The sequence below is a fragment of the Myiozetetes cayanensis genome, unplaced genomic scaffold (genome assembly GCF_022539395.1).
Source record: "Myiozetetes cayanensis isolate MyiCay16 unplaced genomic scaffold, myiCay2020 scf1, whole genome shotgun sequence".
Taxonomy (NCBI): domain Eukaryota; kingdom Metazoa; phylum Chordata; class Aves; order Passeriformes; family Tyrannidae; genus Myiozetetes; species Myiozetetes cayanensis.
The window spans coordinates 12092286-12110673 of record NW_026086604.1 but is presented as its reverse complement, the minus strand read 5'-3'; the positions used below and the strand labels follow the sequence as shown (position 1 = coordinate 12110673).

Here is an 18388-nt window from a genome sequence, read left to right as displayed (position 1 = left end):
CGATTCCCGGTCAGGGCCACTCCCGGGCAGGTGGGGCTCGTTAGCCCTTAAAGGTAACCCACCTACGTCCTAAGTACCTCGCTGCCACTGTCCAAGCTCGCTTGGCCCCGGCAGATGAACCTTAGGATTAAAGGGTGGGCTCAGTTCCGCGCACACTGTGTCTCACCTAAAAAATCCAATGCGCAGGCTGGAAGGTGTAGAGACCTTCCCTGGATCTTCGCTCGCGAAGACTGGCCGTTATTATATTACATTAGATTTGGGGTGACAACTGGAAGAATAGCTCATAATTTTGACCACAGGAGGGCTCCCAGGTTTCATGAATGCATACGGAAACCTTTTGAGAAAGGCTAGAATTAGATCATAAGGCATGGAAGGTGAAAGCCATGGAGGTGCACTCTTAGTTCAATCTGGATGCCTGCTAGTCCAACTGAGCACACTACATATAATGGCTTTTGTCTTCAGCAAAACGGAGAAATAAAAAGAAATATTTTTTCTGCAAACTTCGTTTTCTCTACTGCCTTAAAAGGATCATTATAAAAATGTCAGTTGTTAGATTCCTAAAACAACAGTGTTTCTTCTGGTATTACTAGTCAGGAGAATCCTTGAAAATAATTTTTTTTTGGTTAACAAGTAACAATTGAGGCTTAATTTGACAGTTGAGGCTTAATTTAACAGTTGAGGCTTAATTTTTTATCATGAGAAAAGGCTGTTCATATCTGGCCAGGTTGCAGTCCATCCAAGATAGATGCAGCCCACCAGAAGATAACACATCATCTGTCACCTCTTTCCTACTGCTTTTCACTACACCCTGCAGAGGTGTCCTGTAATTGTGCTGCAGACCCTGGATCCAGCCAGGAGCCTGTGGCCATGGGGAACAACTGTTCATGTGGTTATACAACAGAGGAGGAAGAGGAGGACTTAGCTGCTGTTGACCCAGAACACCATGTGCATGCACCCCAAGGCACATCCCAAAAGACAGCTAGAAACACGGAACAGATGGCAAGTATAAATGGCAACATGGATTTCGAAGAGAGCAGGTGAAACTTCAACCATCAGCAGTGTCCTAGAGACTTTATTAGATGAAAATGGGTCGATGAGCAAAGGAGGAGATTTGTCACAATTCCCAGTCATTGATGGGATAGATCCTGAACTCTGATGCATCCGGATTGGATCGGAACTTTCTAGTCCCAGAGGAGAAAATACTGACTTAGTAATATCTGATTTTCTCAGATGTTAGTGGTCTAGTTGGTCATGCCCTGCATGGAGAAGCTCTGGTTGGTTCATCAGATATTTGACTTTCTACCCTCAGTGGTATTAAATGCCCCAAACAAAACCATGCAGATGGGTAAAGGCCACCATTTTAAATACTCTGAAGAGTATTGGCCTTGGGGTTTTAACTGCACTGGAGAAGAAACTGGGTATATATCAGGATCCTCCACATCCTCCTTTCTGCAGAAGGAGTGTGTAAGACCTAACAGAGCTAAGACATGGTAGCAGTGCACACTGTAGAGATATGCACATGCACAGAAATGGCACTGGTTAGGCTAACACTAAAGCAATTTGCAGATGACAACAGATCAAAGCTGAAATAAAACAGGGAGGCCAGAAAAAAACCCACAAAACAACAAAAAAACCCACAAAACAAAACAAAAACCAAACAACTACAATAAACCAAAACAAAAACGTGTAAGGAGATAAAAGGAAGTTTCCCACTTCAGGAAACAGAAGAGGATGAACAGGTTGAGGGTCCAGGAGATGCTGCCAGAAGGGGACTGGGGCTGGAGAAGATTTATTTGGCAGGTTTATGAAGTCCATGTTCCCCCTGTGTCCAGCCTCTTCTGATAGATCAATCCTTCACGTAGAACAGATGAAATAATTTTCTACTTGCTGCACACAGCCAAGAAAAAGAAAATTCAGGAAAATATCCCCTGAAAAGGATTAAATCCTTTTCTGTTGAGGGTTTATGATGTCAAATAATCCCACCTATTTTCTAGTAAATTCCGGTTGTAGGGTCAATCAGTTACAGCTGTACTAACCCACAATTACTAACTTCTTTGCCTGCTGATCTCTCCATGGTGAAATCCACAGATGAAACCCGGGTGACCTCCATCTGCCTTTTCCTGCCGTAATTAGAAAACAGCAGATAAGGCAAGGTGGTAAGTTAAGGCTCCAGAACAACTGCGCACATACTGTGCACGCTATAAGCAGGACAGAGATTTTCCTCTGTAGGGGCAGATCTGAATAAGTTACGTCTCAAACTTTTGACTTGTAGTAAGGGCAAAGAAATCTGTGGGTTTTTTTACCATGGCTGACTGCAGCAATGCTGTTTTTTGTGTCAACATACATTTTAGTAAATGTTAGTTTGTACTCTGTAGTGACAGGCTGTTTGCAGTAACCTTGGGAATACTGCTCTTATCTTGTATTTACACAACAAGTGCAAAGAAACGAGATTAGGTATTTTTCCACAATGTTTAAAAATGCCTTTTTTTATCCCGTCTTGAACGAGGGCTGAACTTTAAACATTTCAAACATATTTCTACCACTTGGAAGACGTACAGTTAGTGCTGTACTAATCAATTGCTGGTCTATCCTGGTCAGAGTAAACTTGTATTTTCATGACTATACCATGTATCTCAGGTCAAGTGCAACAGTTGACCAAGACAGCAGCAAGGGAAATTGAAACTAGTCACGAAACCGAGCAGGACTAGGACTTCAGACAGGATGGACAAACAGGTACTGTAGCATCCCTCTGGAGATACAGGACTCTGGTAAAGAACTAGGCCTACCAAAAGCATTTTGATGCACAGGATTGACAGAAAACCAATTCAGCATGATTGATTGTCCCCAAAGGAAGTGAGTTTTGCTTCTATTGCCCTGTATTCATATTTTATTTCAGCCACGATTCCAAGGCTTTTGCTTTACAAAAGTTATCCTGTGCTCTCCCACCAGTGGTTGCACTATCAGAAATTATTTCAAAATGTCACATATTAAGCCCACGCAGGAATGCTGTGACCAGCTTTACTGGCTATACTATATGCATGCCCTTAAACCTACTATTCAACCTCTCCATGCCAGTTTCATCCATGCCTGTGGTAACAACAGCCTCCCACAGAGGTAGTGAAGTTTCATTTGTCTCTCTGTGCCAAGCCAGCAGAATAAATCCCACTGACATACGTGCCAAACTCATTGGAAGAGCACCATAATGGAGCAGAGAGGAGATGGCACATTAGCACTGTATGGTGCTCTGCAGCACCCACACACTCCCCTGCTCTGAGAAAGCTTGTTTTTCTCCCTCTCTCACAGGGTAGAGCAAGTGCAGTTGTCCCTTTGCAGGTAGGGGCTTGCCAGTTTAAAAAAAAAAAAAAAATTAAAAGTGGAATTTTCTCAATTGCACTGCAAGCAATATTTCCTGTCTCCTGCAGAGAAGAGCAGAGGTGCTGCACAGAAATGCAATGCAAATGTAAAGGTAATTGAAGATATTTTACGTGGATGTGGGACTGAAGGGAAGGATTGCTGGTACATCAGTTCCTGCTGCTACAAATTTATCTCTTTCAGGTGAAGTTCTGCACTCTATATTCACTGTCCAGGCTGGACATCTCCGAAGTTCCAGTTCTGCTCCTGCAGCTAGCAACACCTTCAGAGGGGAACTCCTTCAGCTTTCCTGGGAAGTTTTCTGCTTCCTAGCTGTGTACAGGAATTCGAGAGCTATTTCATCTGTTGTGTGTGAGAGACTGATCCATCAGAAGAAGCCAGATGTGGGGGAAACAGGGACTTCATAAACCTGCCAAATAAATCTTCTCCAGCCCCAGTTCCCTTCTAACAGCATCTCCTGGGCTTTCAAACTGTTCAACTTCTGTCTCCTGAAGCAGGAAACTTCCTCTCCTCTCTCTTTATCAGTGCTTTTGTTCCCTAGCCTCTCCTACAAGAAGTGCACATGGGTTTTCATTTGTTAAAGTCTTAAAATCTTCACACAATTAGTTGACCAACTGTTTGCATTTAAAGCACTAAGAAGAGAGGGACTATGGCAGGATTTCTTTGGAGCAGCCTCCAGGGACACAGCAAGATTGGCCTAATTAAATACAGTTATTTAAATTTACTCCTACTATACCCCTATGAATTCTGCCAAACCTTCACAAGATGGTACAGACCATTCAGGATACAGAAACAAGTAGTATTTCATGTTTTCAAAATGTTCTAACAGGAATGGAAAGCAGAGGGGTTCCTTCCCTCTGCCCTAAGCTAACATTCACCCCGAGGAATGCCAAAGGCAAATTACAAGTTTCCTTTAAAATGTCTGTTGTTCCTGCAGAGCTCATGTTGCTTAGAGGGATTTAAAAGGCTTTAGCTGGAGCTTTTGTGCACTGGAGCTTTTGTGTTGATAAGGCATCTTTCAACAGGAAAAGTACCCCATGCAATGTGCAGAAGTCACCACAAACATTTCCCAGCACAGTTATTTCTGCTAGCACAATAAAATAAAACAGCAATACCCTGCAAGAGCATGGGGTCAGGGGCTGAAGAGAGGTAGGTAGAACAGAAGTAAATTACTAGTATTTATTGTCATAATAAACAACTGAGTTAAAAAAAAATGAACACTAATGGTCATTCTTTAGTGAGACTGAAAGCTAAACTGTCTCTCCCAGCAATTATCAGTAACCGTATTTCAAAAGCAAACTTCTCTGAACACAGAAAGAATATTTTTTAGAGCTTTTAAAGTTCCTTTGGTATAAATGTCATCTTATTTTTGAAAGAAAATAATTACATAATTTGTTTGATTTAATTAAAAACCCAGAAAACAGAGCAACAGATTAATGCTAAAGCAAAACAGTAGTGGTGGTCTTCAGTTTAGTTTATGAACCACGACATTAAATCATCACTGAAGTTGGTGTTGAAGGAATTAGGACTTAACTGAATACTCTTTTAAATCCAGAGGAAATACCCTTTGTAGTACATGTAAGAACATAAAGTTTATCATGGCAAGAAGCCCTGCCAAAAGCTTCCAGGAAAATATTTCTATGCTACCAGACAACCACAAGAGACAATTTTTAAGTTGCAAGAATAGGATGTTTCCCAGAGCTTTGTGCAGTTATTAGAATTTCCATCTTAACATTTTGGGGGATATTTTAAAGCATTCAAGTTTTGTGCTCTTCTAAATTAAACACAACTTGGCACCTAGAATACTGAATTTTTGTCTACTGTTCACAAGAACTTTACATCTGGGTTAACACAATTTATTCCAGTTTACTACTTTCTCTTAGATGGGTTCTACAGGGATGCAAGTTGCTGAAATCATGCCAGATTAATTTTACTTAGGAAGCCTGGCCACTCATCCGTGTACATGGCTGAGATGCTTTCTAGCCCTTCCTGTTTTCCTCCAGTATCTGCAACCCCCCAAAGAGAAAATAGAAAACCACTTTTGTAGAGAGAGGGAAAGCTGTAAGCCCAAAAGAAGGGTTTGCGATAGTGTCACTGGTGGGTTCAGCTTCAAGAGGCATTTTAAACAATAATTTATCTTTTACATCATCCAGCTACACTAACACTAATGCTCCACAACAAATACCTTCTACAAAAGCTGCCAGAGCCAAATCAGGCCGTTACCAGGATACCAGCAAGCAACACAGTCTCTTCCATTGGCTTAGGACTGTGCCATCAGTGTCACTTGCAGGGGCTTGCCAGGATTATGAGACTGCTACTGCACAGAACTAGCAAACAGAGACTTGACTCTCTTGACCAGGTAGGTGATGGCTGTAAATCACATGCACTGTATGAACTTTACTGTACCAGAAGTTACATATGTGCAATCAGGCCAAGGGGCTTCCTTTGAGAATGAGGGCTGTCATTAGGCCTTAGACTCAGACTAGAGAATACGTGGAAGATTCTGGTTGTTAGAACAAGATGACAAAAAATCAGATTTTCTCCTCCCAGATAAAAGCCCACTGCTGCGTGTTTAGCAATGTCATCTCCTTCCATATCTGCCTTATTTCAATTTCCATCAAAGTCAAAGCAAAGCATGATGGAACAGGTATTTCCAGGAATCAGCCCAGAGCAGCTGTGGTAGAGAAAGGGTGTGACACAGTCCCATCAGTGACAGCAGATCACGAATCCTCTCCGCAGCTCCAGAGCAGGACCAAGTGGCTGCAAGCATGGGGTACCCTGGTAAACTGTGACAACAAGCATCCTCCTCTCCCAGTTCTGCCACTATAGCGAAGCCTTACCAGCAATGACTACTGTGTGTGTCTATTTTATGGTCTCACTGCTGGGTACCAGGGCAGGGCACCTGGGCTCCTGGCAGTCCTCTTACCAGCAAACCTAAGCTCTTTAGAAGGGCTCTGCCCAGTAAGAGATCTGTCAGCACTCATCTGCCCACAAGCCCCTCTGAATATCCCTGTGAAAGGAAATCAAAACACATTAAAAAAACTGAATGTGTGGTTTATTATATTTAAGATGCTATTTGTCTATAGTGTTTAAATATGTCTGTCACACAGTTAACAGTAAATGAGTGTAATCTTACATGTTCAGTATTTTGATACACAGTACAGGACTACAAGTGTGGTAAAGGAGCATGGAAAATTAATATTTCCTTGATGCACACATCAAAATTTGCAGCACCACTTAAAAGCTCAGAGTAAGGACTCAAACTGCAGTATTACAAGCACTACTAAATCAACCAAGAGACATACCTATATTAAACATTAGAGAAACAAAAAAATGACACAAAGGTTTAATATTTAAGATTTGATACAGGATTAAAATACTAATATTTTTAATGTCCTGGTTTCAAATTAATAAATATAAAAACAATATAAAAATATACACCAGTTGATAAAAGGATGCACTGAGTAAGGTTAGAAAGCTAAATTTCACTTTCAAACGTATGCAGGTATGTCTTTAGGGAGAGGATTTCTGTGTAGCTGCGACTGGTCTTTCGGAAGAAGTCCAAGCTAGTGAGCTGTTCGATGTCACGCACACGTGCAGTGTGCATCTTAAGAAGATCTTCAACCCACTTAGATTCATCCTCCAAACTCTGAAAAAAAACCAAAACCAAAACAAAAACAAAACAATAAACCCAGGTTTATAACATGCTTTGTCAAAAATTTGCTCCAAAAGCAAACGTAACTTTCCTAAACATTTGTTACACTTGAAAAATCTCTGTGCCTTAATCAAGAATGAGTAAGGTAAATGAGTTATAGGAAAATGGATTTGAAACTTAACAGGCAAGATGAATCCTACAGTTTTATATCATTGGGTTGAGACAACGATCATAGTCATCTAGGAAAAACTGGCACCAAGTTGAAAGGTGTTTCAGAAAAACAGCTGTATGCTTTTAGAAGATCCACTGATCACTACACATTTTTTTATCTCACAGAAATATCTCACACATTCATCACTTTTGTATTACCAAAGCCCAAGTGCCAGGCTGTTTAGCTTTGAACCTTACCCCTACACATTATTCTCAGTTGACCATCACATCACCTATTATTTTAATCTTTCCACTTTACTTTTAGGAGACCGTTACAATTCATTACATGTTTGGTAGAATGGCTTATGCTGGTACCTAAAAACCTCTGTTATTGAAACATATATACTATTCACTGACAGAAAAAAGACTTTCACCAAGAATTTGCCAATGAAATTAAAAAAAAAAAATCAGGAAGATGTTGATGCCAGAGTGATTGGGGTCAGGTTGTGTGGGCGTAATTTCTCTTAGGGGACAGCTGCTGCTGCCTGCCTTGTGCCAGCTCCAGCACATGTTGGAGTCATTCATAAACAAAGGTAACTCACAAGCATATCAGAAGATCAGGTCTGCAAAACACTGCAGTGACTGGCTGTTCAAGTGTGTTAACCAGCCCAAAACGTGTCCTACAAGCATTGGAGCCAGCCCTGGGGACTGCACAGCAGGGAGCAGATGTGGGAAAAGGACAAAGCAAACAGGACTTTTCCCCTTTTGGCCTCTCTGGCGGGTACATCTACCCTGCTGCTGGGGAAGCAAGTTAAGAATGGAGGGTTGTGTCTCTGGACCTTTGGAATCCATGTGTGTGACTCAGAAATCTTGCTGCTAAAAACCTGTTTCTGGGCTTACTCCTGGAAATGAACCCTCTTCTGATTGTCTCAGTGAGGTCCTCCTACAAAGTGATCCTCTCATGGATCAAGACTAAACTTCAGCAATGCCAGAGCCTATCCAACACAGTAAATGTGCTACAGCCCAGTAAGTGGGTCACCCAACAAAAGCCAGGAGGGTGAGCTTGGTTGTTTGCACAGAGAGGACACAAAGTACCAGACAGATCACAGGTGGTTGCTCTTAAGCAAACGTCCATGACCTAGTCAGCACCTGTCAGATTTGAAGCTTCTCAGCTCCAAACCATCTTTACTCTCCATGTCACTAGCAACCTGAAGCCCAAAACCAGGTCTGGAACAAGAAAAGAAAGATAAAAATTAAGAGGGAAGGGAGCACACCTTGCTCACTCCGCTTTGCCTGCAGTGCCACGCTGCAGGAATGCCCCCTGCTCAGCCTTCAGCCTGACAGGTTGCCAGGCTGCAATCTGGCCTCAACAGGGTTGTTATTGCAGTTACTGTGACATTTTCGTTTGCTCCAAGCCTTCCTTCTGAGCAGAAAATCTACATTTTGCAGAGCTTAAAGAGAAGTTCAAAGTGAGCTACAAAGCTCACTTTTTTGGAATACAGTCAGTTTGCAAAAGATCTGCAACGTGAATAAATCAGAGGACTGTGAGGTTGGTTCAAACCAAGTCCAGCAAGACAGCATTTACATGACTCCGGAAAATCAATCAGCTGATCTAGGTTTTTCTATTCCACAACTGGCCCATGAAGCTTCAGGTCAAGCAGCAAGAATTTTAAACACAGTGATCAGCTAACACAGTATTACATTACTACATAACGATGAATTAAGTGTATACATTTTAAATTATAGTTTTCTCCACCTATGTTGCTTAGTCAGTAGTACAGTGAGTCTCAGAAGGAAAAAGTAACAATTGAAAATAAGATGGTAAATTGAAATAGGCAATCAATCAGGAGGATAACCTAAAATCCAGTGGCAAATGTACCAGATATTGTGGACAAGAATCTCTCTGAATATCAAATTATTAGCTGGAAAGCTGAACATGATGCATGTAAGACAGGTGGGTGAGGAACCTCCTTATCAAAAAAAATTTAAAGGTTTCGCTGAAAGGGAAAATAGTGGCCTGGAGGGTCTAGGAGGGTTCCTTCAGCTTTGGTCTTAGAAAGGATTTTCTGTAATGTTTTCACCCATGCTTCTTGAGGCAAGGTCATTAGTGTACTAGTAAAAATCCAGAACAATTGGGAGCAACAATAGTGGAGGATGAAGATGCAGGAATCCCTGGTATAGTATGAAGCTGGGTTATCTGACATACAGAAGAGAAAGACCTGGGTGTACTAGTTGTGCATGAGTGTGAGCCACCAGTATAAAACAGCTATGGAAAAAACAAATCCTAGGCAGTATCAGAGGAAAAAGAAAACATTTTCATTTTGAGATCTGAGCTGCAGTACTTTATCTAATTCATGATTGGGGGGTGGGAACAACCAAAAACCAAAAAAAACAAAACCAAACCTAAAAAAAAGGATCAGACTGGAAGAGATGTATAGGAAGACTACTACCATACTCATCCTTTCTTACAAGAGCAAAAAAGATCCTGGGTCTTCCACGAATAGAGAGAAGTATACACCTTGAGATTCATCATAAATCAACACTAGGGTAAATCCCAAAGAAGCCCAGTGAAGAACTATTTAAGCCATAGAAAAATGTTGACACAAGAATAAATGGGTATAACCTCATCATGAATAAACACAGTTTAGAAATGGAACAAATTCAAATGAGAAGTGTAGTGGTGTTCTCCAGTGGCTGTGTGAAGAGAGAGAAAGTGTGTGCAGCTAGAGCAGAGTGGGAGGGAAAGCTAATATTTCTTCAAATCTTAAAAGAAAACTGTGGAAAGGCTAAGGTAAGATTGTTATATTATTCCATGCATTTCATCCATGAAGTAGGGTGAGGTTTTACACAATCACCTCTTTGAAAAAATAAGATGGAACACCATGTGCAAAAGTAAGACTTATGCTGTATTTCAATGGCAAAAATTTGCCTAACTGTACTTTCATTCAAGAGCAACATTTAAGTATTTTTGGAGTGGTGCTTTGCTATATAAAATTCATAAACCAATATCTGCTAATGACCTTGCAGTAGCATTGAAGTTCCTCTCAGAACTGTAAATACACGCACCATAAATAGTGTGACCTATAGAGAAAAGAAGCCTGGTTTGAGATGTAAGAAATCAAAGACTAAAAGAGGCCATTATTGTAAAGAGCTCATTAAAAAGATTTCAACAGTTTAAGAGAAATATGACTTGCAATAGAGGGAGGAAAAAATAAATTACTTTGTCATAAAATGACATATGGGCAGAGTTATAAGGGCAGAGGCACTAATAACTGCCAGATTAGTAACCTCCAGATCACCAACCGGATCTTGATTCAGGGGAAAACAGTCCAGAGAAAAACCACGATGAAATATATGTAGAACTTTACGAGACTTCTGGTGGAAGACTTCTCTGCCCAGAGCAGTTGCGAGTCTAAACAGGGGAAAGCCAGACCTGGTCAGGAGAGAGGGATACTTCTCCAAAAGCGTGGTTTTAAAAAGAGGGACCTGAAAGCAGGCGATGTTTGATGAATGAGAAAGAAACAGTGTTCCAGGTGAATTGTGTACAGAATTGGAATGACTATTTCTGCCTGTAGCTGGAAAGGGAGTCTTAACTTTTTTGCCAATACAAAATTCATAACATTAATGCGTTCATTCAGGAAACGGTCTCCTGGCAGCCTATAGTGAAGTGTCTGTGTGCAGGAATCCACACAGCTGTGTAATGGGAGAACAAGTTCAGGCGGAAGGACAAGTCTAAATACAGCTGCCTGGGGGGAGTGCTGTCCTCGCACGGTGCCGGAGCCCACGGGGACCCAGCCACGCTCCTGCCACACCATCAGCTGCCAGGGGTGTGTGTTACTCTCTGCAGCGCTGACCAGACCAAAGCCTACATCAACATTCTTACAGTAGTAAGATCTTGCATCCTAAAGGAAGATAGGAAAGAAACCAGGAGGGTGTCTGGCTGTCTCTGTAATAGGAACCCAAACTTCTCCCTTGAATCAAGGGATTCTGGAAACAGTAAGAGTTGGCACTCGACCCTTGGCAGGTTTTAGCATATATGTTTAATACTGTGTGGGCTGGATGTAATCACGCTGTCTGATGCACCCAGACTGCCATAGCAGACAGACTGTATTGTACCTGCATATGGAAACTGACCTCAATAAAAACATCATGCTGGCTGCCAGAACAATGTCTACACATACAACCTCTCCCCAGTCTGCTCTGAAGTTACACTGACAGTGTCTGCCAAAATGTAGAATCCTACAGGTTGTTTACTGCCAACCTACTGTATGTCAGTTCTTCCAGACAATTTTAGGTGCAAAAATAGTTCCATATTTCCCCTGATATCACAGAGGAGTGCTTTTGTCTAATGAGCTAAACATGACACTCAGCAGAGTCACTACCCCATGCTGCCGTTCAGCACATCACTGAGCATTAGCTTCTAATAGCAATGGGTTTTCACGAGTCCCAGGAACATGTTTACCACAGGGCTAGAGTGGTTCAGCAGGACTTACGTTGCAGCTCTCATCGTTGTCAGGCCGGTGGGGAAGGATGTATGAGAGAACAGAGAGTGGTCCATCACACTTGTCGGCTGGCTGAGTGAAATCCAAGCAGCTGGTTATGATGGCATAGTAATGAGTTGGAACAGGGATTGCGCTGCCTTCCACAAACCTGCGGGAATAAAGCAAACATTTATCCACAAAGGATGAACTTGTCTGGAGGGAGATTACACAAAGAACATTGTCTTTCGTCTCCTACGTGTGAGGACACACATTGTTGAGATGTGCTTGATTCCTGAACAATATCTGCAAATGAGCATCCAATTAGCTCATACTGTGCTACAGAAAAAACCCATGCAGTGCTGAAAGGCTTCTTCAGTTCAGGGACATAGAGACAAAGCATTACTGAATTAACAAAAGACCTGAGTATGTAACTCAATAGTGCTGCTCTTAATTTCTGGAGAATTTTAGAGAAAACAGACAATGTGGAACATAATTCAACTTTCTCTCAAGGATGAACACTTAATTTCAAAGTTAAGGTGAACAGTTAATTGCTGAATTGCTGTTTCCTTATTTTTACCACTGTCTTACCTACATGGTTATTCAGTTTTAATGAACAATAATTTTAGAAAGAGCTAGAAAATCAAATTTCCTCCCAAAAATCAAATGATGTGCAGGTAAAGAACTGTTTAAGATAAAGTCATAATTAAGAGAAGAAACAGCAAACCAATTTAAAGACTAACTCTTACTGTTTTATTTTGTCAGGTGTGTCATGTAAACCATCATAGTCATAGTCAAAGATTGGTCCACTTATAACATTGACTCCATTTCGTTCAGTGGCATATCTCTTCACCAAAACCCTTTGGAAATAGTTCCATACCTCTGTGGGTAAAAAAAACCAACAAAAGAAATCAATTCAAACAAACAAACAAAAAGAAAAGAATCCTCAATATACTCAAATTTGGGAAGTCAAAACATGTAAAGATTATAAACAGTTTTTCTTTCCTGAAGGTAAAAATCCAGTGGACATCATTCACACAACTGTAGGGGAAATCAAAGACCAAACATTACAGAGTTACTGCAGCTTCATTCTGTTTTGTCAATAAAGCCTATTCAGACTTTTGTTCTCTGCTGATTTTTTTTCCCCTCAACCAGTGATAAACGAAATGCACGGTACCACTTCCAGGCTGGCATTGCCAAAGGCCTTGCAATAGAGATTCTGCTGTTCCTTCACCAAGCTGCAGAAAAAGCTATTCACAGGATTTTTATGTCCCTGTAAGCATTGTCTTTGTCTTTCTTATCTAGTTGCAGGGAACAATGCTATGACTTTTTGTTTTGTTTTGTTCTTTTTTAATTTTAAAAATAATACAGGACCATGATTAAATGCAAACCCCAAATACTTTAAAAGAAAGGGAAATACAAAGGTCATATTCATCCAGTTAAATTTTCCTTGGATACAAAATGTCTAACTTTTAAATTAGGTGCCATCAAGGATGACAAAAGCATAGCATCTCATTACAGCAACATTCCGGAAGAGCATGACACAATTTCTCCCACCATGCCCTCCTCAACCTTGACAAGTTAAGATGGGAAACACACTGGAATCTCCAGTTACATCATTCTTTTTGTTCTTATTTTTTTCCCTTTATATTTCAACTAACAGAAGTGTGTGTACGTTGCAGTATATAAAAGAGTGCAGAAGTTTTAATGTTGTTAAAGTGAACATGCTTCCGAAATGGTGGTGTAACTCTTTGCGTAAACCTTTCTCTTTCCCAAGATCCCTTACCTGTACCTTTGGAATGTCTAAGAGATAACTGGAAGCTCATCTTTTGGTCATTAACCCTTTCTTGTAATTGGTTGGTTTGTAAGACCTCCTGAACTCCCGCTGGTCACATTGTGTTCCCCCCAAAAGGTATTTAAACAACTACCAGAACAATAAAACTCTCTCTGCCTGCTCACCCTGCCAGCAGCTCGTCTCCTGTGATCCCTGTGGGAACCATGGAGACCGCGTGGTGGGGAGGAGGGGGACGGCACCTTCCCCTCCAGGACTAGAGGTAAAAGGAAAGCCTCTAGACTGGAGTTCCCCTCCCTGTCCACCCTCAACGTTCCTCATATGTGTAAACAAAACTTCTCAGACATGTAAAAGTTTAACTCTTTTCTTGCCAGCTCAGATGGTCAAGTCCATGGTTCCCTGATGGCAATACCAGCCTAAGAAAGCTCCGCAGCACACCTTGTCCTTGGCAGTACCACTCCTCCAGCTGCTCACTCCTCCAGTGCATATGCTTTAACAATGGAAACAGTCCAAAAAGGAAAGACTCCCCCTCCCTCCCACTGCCTCAAGTTTTGTAGCTAAATCAGTTCCCTGCTCCAGTTCCCAGTGCAACCACACAGAGAGCAACGCCAGGGCAATGGGGGGCCAGCCCAGGGGCATCATTCTTGTAGCTCCTGCAAAGCAGGAGCTGCTCAGGCAGTCTCACTATGGAAAAGATAGACACAGAATTATTGCCCAAGGGGGTGGGATGGGACAGTGAATTACAAAAACAAAGAAGAGGAGGGGGCCTCTGCAGCCAGCACTGCCACCAAAGCCAGCACAGCATAAAACTGCCACCTCGTATTTTCCCTGCTGTGGAAAAAGATCCATATAATTAGCTTATCCTTGGCTCTCAGCATTGCAACCTGCACACATGTAGTGGTTTTTAATTCCCCAGGAATCATATTAGTGCCAGCATATTTTCTCAAGGAATCCTTCACCCACTTGTGATGAAGAGGAAGGCCTCTATAAAAAAATGAGCTTGCTAGACGTGGGTTGTTCTCCTGTGATTAGAATTTCAGCCAAATTTCTTAGATTAACATTAGCATAAAGAACATTTTTATGAAGTGATTTAGGAGTGGGAAATCCCCAATAATTTTGCACTCTGTAATCAGTTAAGTGCCTTTGCTCAAATTTCCAGCAAATATCACCACTTGTTCCTACCCAGAGGTTTTTCAGTTAAAAACACTCTTTTCTGGTTAAAAAGAAAAAGGCTCCCATAGGCTTTGATGTTTATCCAAAACCTCTCTGGCCTAAAATCTGAATTGGAAATCTCACAAGAACAGGCTCTTGAGATTCTTCCAAGACTTCTCAATCCCTGCCAAGCCAAAAATGCCACCAGAGTAGCCTGATGGCTTTCCTACCTCTTGGCAAAACTAGAGAGAAAACGGATGTGCAGACAAAAGAAATGTTAATACCATATCCCTGAAGCACTGAAAGTTTCAGCCAGGTTTAAATCATTCCTCATTTTCCATAAATTTGTTTTCTTTTCTTTTTTTCTTTATAGGTAATAAATATATTCCGTCTCCCTTTAAGGGTATGGAGAGAAAAATGAAATGTAATCACTTGTTCCTGACCTACAACAACACGCTAAGGGCTCCCAGGCTTGTGCATGCTCTCAGGCTCCAGTTGAGAAGTAAAAACATGTTGTCTAGGTATGTTCTGCACTAGCTTGGGTTGCAGACGAGAGAATCTCAATGGCCTAACAGAAAGTGAATTACTGTGTCATAAAGCAAAGTTGCTGACCTGTCTGTGCTCTTACCTTAGCCCAGCACGAAGGAAAATAAACCTTTCTTAAGACTTCAGCCTTTCTTGCAGTATTTTGCCTGCCCATAACTAAAACTATACAGGTGCCTACATGTATTATCTGCTGGCTACAGCTAACTGAACTTTATGTTCTAAATTTCTCCCGTAATCCAACACACAGTAAAAGAATGCTTGGTGGGAAAGAAAAGTATAGTCATGGAAAGGGCACTTACTTTTGAAGGCAGGATACATTGGAATGATATTTGTTATTAGAAAAGCATCATATTTTGCTTCTGCAGAGGAACTTAATTCTGAAAACAGTGGAATAGAAAAATATTAATAAGATGAAATTTCAGAATTTCAAAGAATAGAAAAATGTTTTGAAAATGGCTTCAGAGATTAACCACCAAGAATACTGTAATCTAAACAGCAATCTGAATGCTGTGTTCAGAAGCACACACTACATACACAAAATTTGTCTTTAGTGTGACAGCTGAACACGGAAAGGGAGGATTCTGTCTTTGCTTCAAATATTCACAATATTTTTATATAGCTTTATATTGCTGTCTCAAAAGTCAGAGAGTTGTTTTGCAAGCTTTTAAAGAGGCCAAAAATTTCCAAGGCAAGTGAGGAGTGTGGGATTATCTTCTAGTTCTGAGCGAGCCTCTCACCAGTAACGTCATTTCAGAAACCCACCATAAAATATTTCAGCCACTGAGTGAAGAAGGCAGAGAAATGAAATTCACAGTTGTGAGACAGTTGTGTCCCTTGAACATTTACTAATCCCAGAAGATTCTTGCTCCAAGACTGAACCAAAGCAACTGAACCAGGAGAATCCAGGGCACTCATTTACACAGGGTTTCCACTAGCACTATTTCTACAGGATGGTAGAAATTTTTAGAGTATGCAGCAGTCTAATTTGGATTTATAAATTAAAAACCTGTTCATCTTACTGCTGTTTGAATTCAAAATTAGTCTGTTTATATCTGGGGGGCTGGGGGCTGTGCCTGGAGTATGTTCGTACCTAAGGATTTTCCCCCCAAAAAAAGTAAAATTACAAAATCTCTAGGTATTAAAAAGCTATCTAAACTCACGAGGAGGGAAAAGGAAGGCATAGGAGAGCTGTTTGTCGCCTCTGTAGGCTGCACAGCTCTGGCTGTTTCCTGGAGAAATGCGCAGGTCGGGCCTCACACAGCTGGACAGGTGCTCCGGGACTCCTGATACCTCTGCCTGCATTGAGGAACACAGACAGAAACAACAAAAAGAGTAATTTCAGCTTTTATAGAGGAAAGAAATCTGTTTCATACCGTCAGTAGATGATATGGAAGGCCTTGTGTACAGTAAAATAAACCACCCAGCTGTACAACCAAATCCTGCTCCTGCATTTGCTGCAGAGCCCCTTCTTCAGGTAGCAGAAGTCACCATGGGAAATAATTCAAATGAAGTCACTCATAATAAAACAAACCCCCAGTGAACAAAACTTAAAAATAAAATTAAAATAGGGACAGAAATATACAATCCTTCTGCCTGAAAATTCCTCCCTCATGAAGGAAAAAAAGAATTTGGGCACTGTTTGCAATGGTATTTGACATAATTTCTCGTGGGAAAATCTTCCTGGGGAAGGGGAATTTTAGGACTTCGAGAACACAGGTACCAAAGAAATTTCCCTGGGATTTTTAAGCACTTTTTCATGAGGAAAGACAGCACTAACCTGTTTGGAAATAGTGTAGGATGTCCAGAGAGGCATCAGGAATGTTTCACTGTAGCCACTTTCAAAGTCATGGTGATGCAAGATATTGTACTTCGTGCGGTACAGTACTGCAGGGCGCCCATATAAAAGATGCTTCTCTGCAGATCAGAAGAAATTACATTTACATTTATTACTGAAAAACTTAAAGATGAAAAAAAAAAGGGGTGGGGGGTGGCTTTCTATCACATGCTGATTTTTCAGTCATCATTAATGGGACACTGACCCTGAATAACTGCTAAGAAAATATTGCAACAGACAGAGTAGCAGCTCTTCAATAGTTCTGGTTGGGATCCTCATTCCAGGCTCGCAACTCCCTTTGGGATTAAAATTCCATTCTAACCTTGAAAGCTTGTTGGGGTCGTAGCATGGAGAGAAGTCTCCAAACACAGGAGACTCCTCGAGGATCCCTGTGTCCGTATCTCAGTCACACATGAGGTGATGAGCATTTTTTTTTGTAGTTTTATATCAGTCCCTATTCTAGCAGTCCTGCCATTCCTCTCTGGATTTTCTGTTTCCTTATGTTTTTTTGTAAACTTCTTCTCAAAAGGGAGGCAGAAGTGGTCACTCACTAAAAGAATAGGTTTTTTCCCCTTGGCTGATACAGATTTTGTTCTGAAGACTGGTGTGCTCTTTTTTTGTTAGTAATATCAAAGAAAACAAAACATTTTTCCTAACTTTGGCAACAAAGACACCTCCAGCTCTGTAAAACTTGCTTTTATTCTGTCTCGGTGATAAGTTACAGTTAAATGTCCTTAGATAACTCTGACAAGCTTGCTTATAAAAAGACAAAAACATTGAATGAGTTAGAAGAAAAATAAATTTCCTGGCTAATCTTGAACTGCCCTGGACAGGTCATTGATTTTGATAAGCCTTTTGGCAAAAGCACTTGGTTTGCTTTTAGAAATTAAAACCTAGCCTAACACAGTTTACAGATAGGTATTTAACCTGAAAGAAAAGGGCATGTTTTATTAGTGTTTGAGTCCAAACAGAGGATGTTTTTACAGGGCACAACAAAAAACGTAGGAAAAGCCTAGTCTAAGGATAGAGATGATAAACCTGCTTTATTCAAAAGAAGTTGAAGTCGTCTTTTTCTTCTGCATGTGAATAACAACACGGTGCACTGTATGGGAGAAAGGAACTAACAAATAAATGCATGAAGGTCTGTGAACAGGTGCTACAGCCTGTCATGAAGTAAAACAAAATAACTTGTACCTACCAGAACTCCTCATTGTTTAAATAAGGGGCTCATCGTTCTATTTAGCAGCAAACTGACAAACTAACAAGTGTAATTGGTATTAGTGCTTGCATCTTAAAATATACCAAAAATACTCTTTTTATACTACTACAGGGAGGAAGCATCAAAACCATAATCCAAAACAGAGATGTTGAGATACTCCAGACTACAAAGGCAAGAGTATTGTTTCCTG

The 18388-nt window shown here is 40.9% G+C and overlaps 1 protein-coding gene across 10 annotated transcripts in view; it reads right to left on the bottom strand.

The window, feature by feature from the left end:
• Positions 1 to 6405: 6405 nt before the first annotated feature.
• ENPP2 (ectonucleotide pyrophosphatase/phosphodiesterase 2) overlaps positions 6406 to 18388 on the bottom strand; it is a 72948-nt gene continuing 60965 nt past the window's right edge. For all 10 annotated transcript variants that reach the window (XM_050321024.1, XM_050320788.1, XM_050321257.1 and 7 more), the window contains 6 exons: positions 16923 to 17059; positions 16306 to 16441; positions 15445 to 15522; positions 12405 to 12537; positions 11671 to 11827; positions 6406 to 7021 (listed from right to left, as the gene is read on the bottom strand). In XM_050321024.1, coding sequence (XP_050176981.1) covers positions 6851 to 7021; positions 11671 to 11827; positions 12405 to 12537; positions 15445 to 15522; positions 16306 to 16441; positions 16923 to 17059 — 812 coding nt within the window. In that variant the 3' untranslated portion in view covers positions 6406 to 6850. The remainder of the gene's footprint in view (positions 7022 to 11670; positions 11828 to 12404; positions 12538 to 15444; positions 15523 to 16305; positions 16442 to 16922; positions 17060 to 18388) is intronic.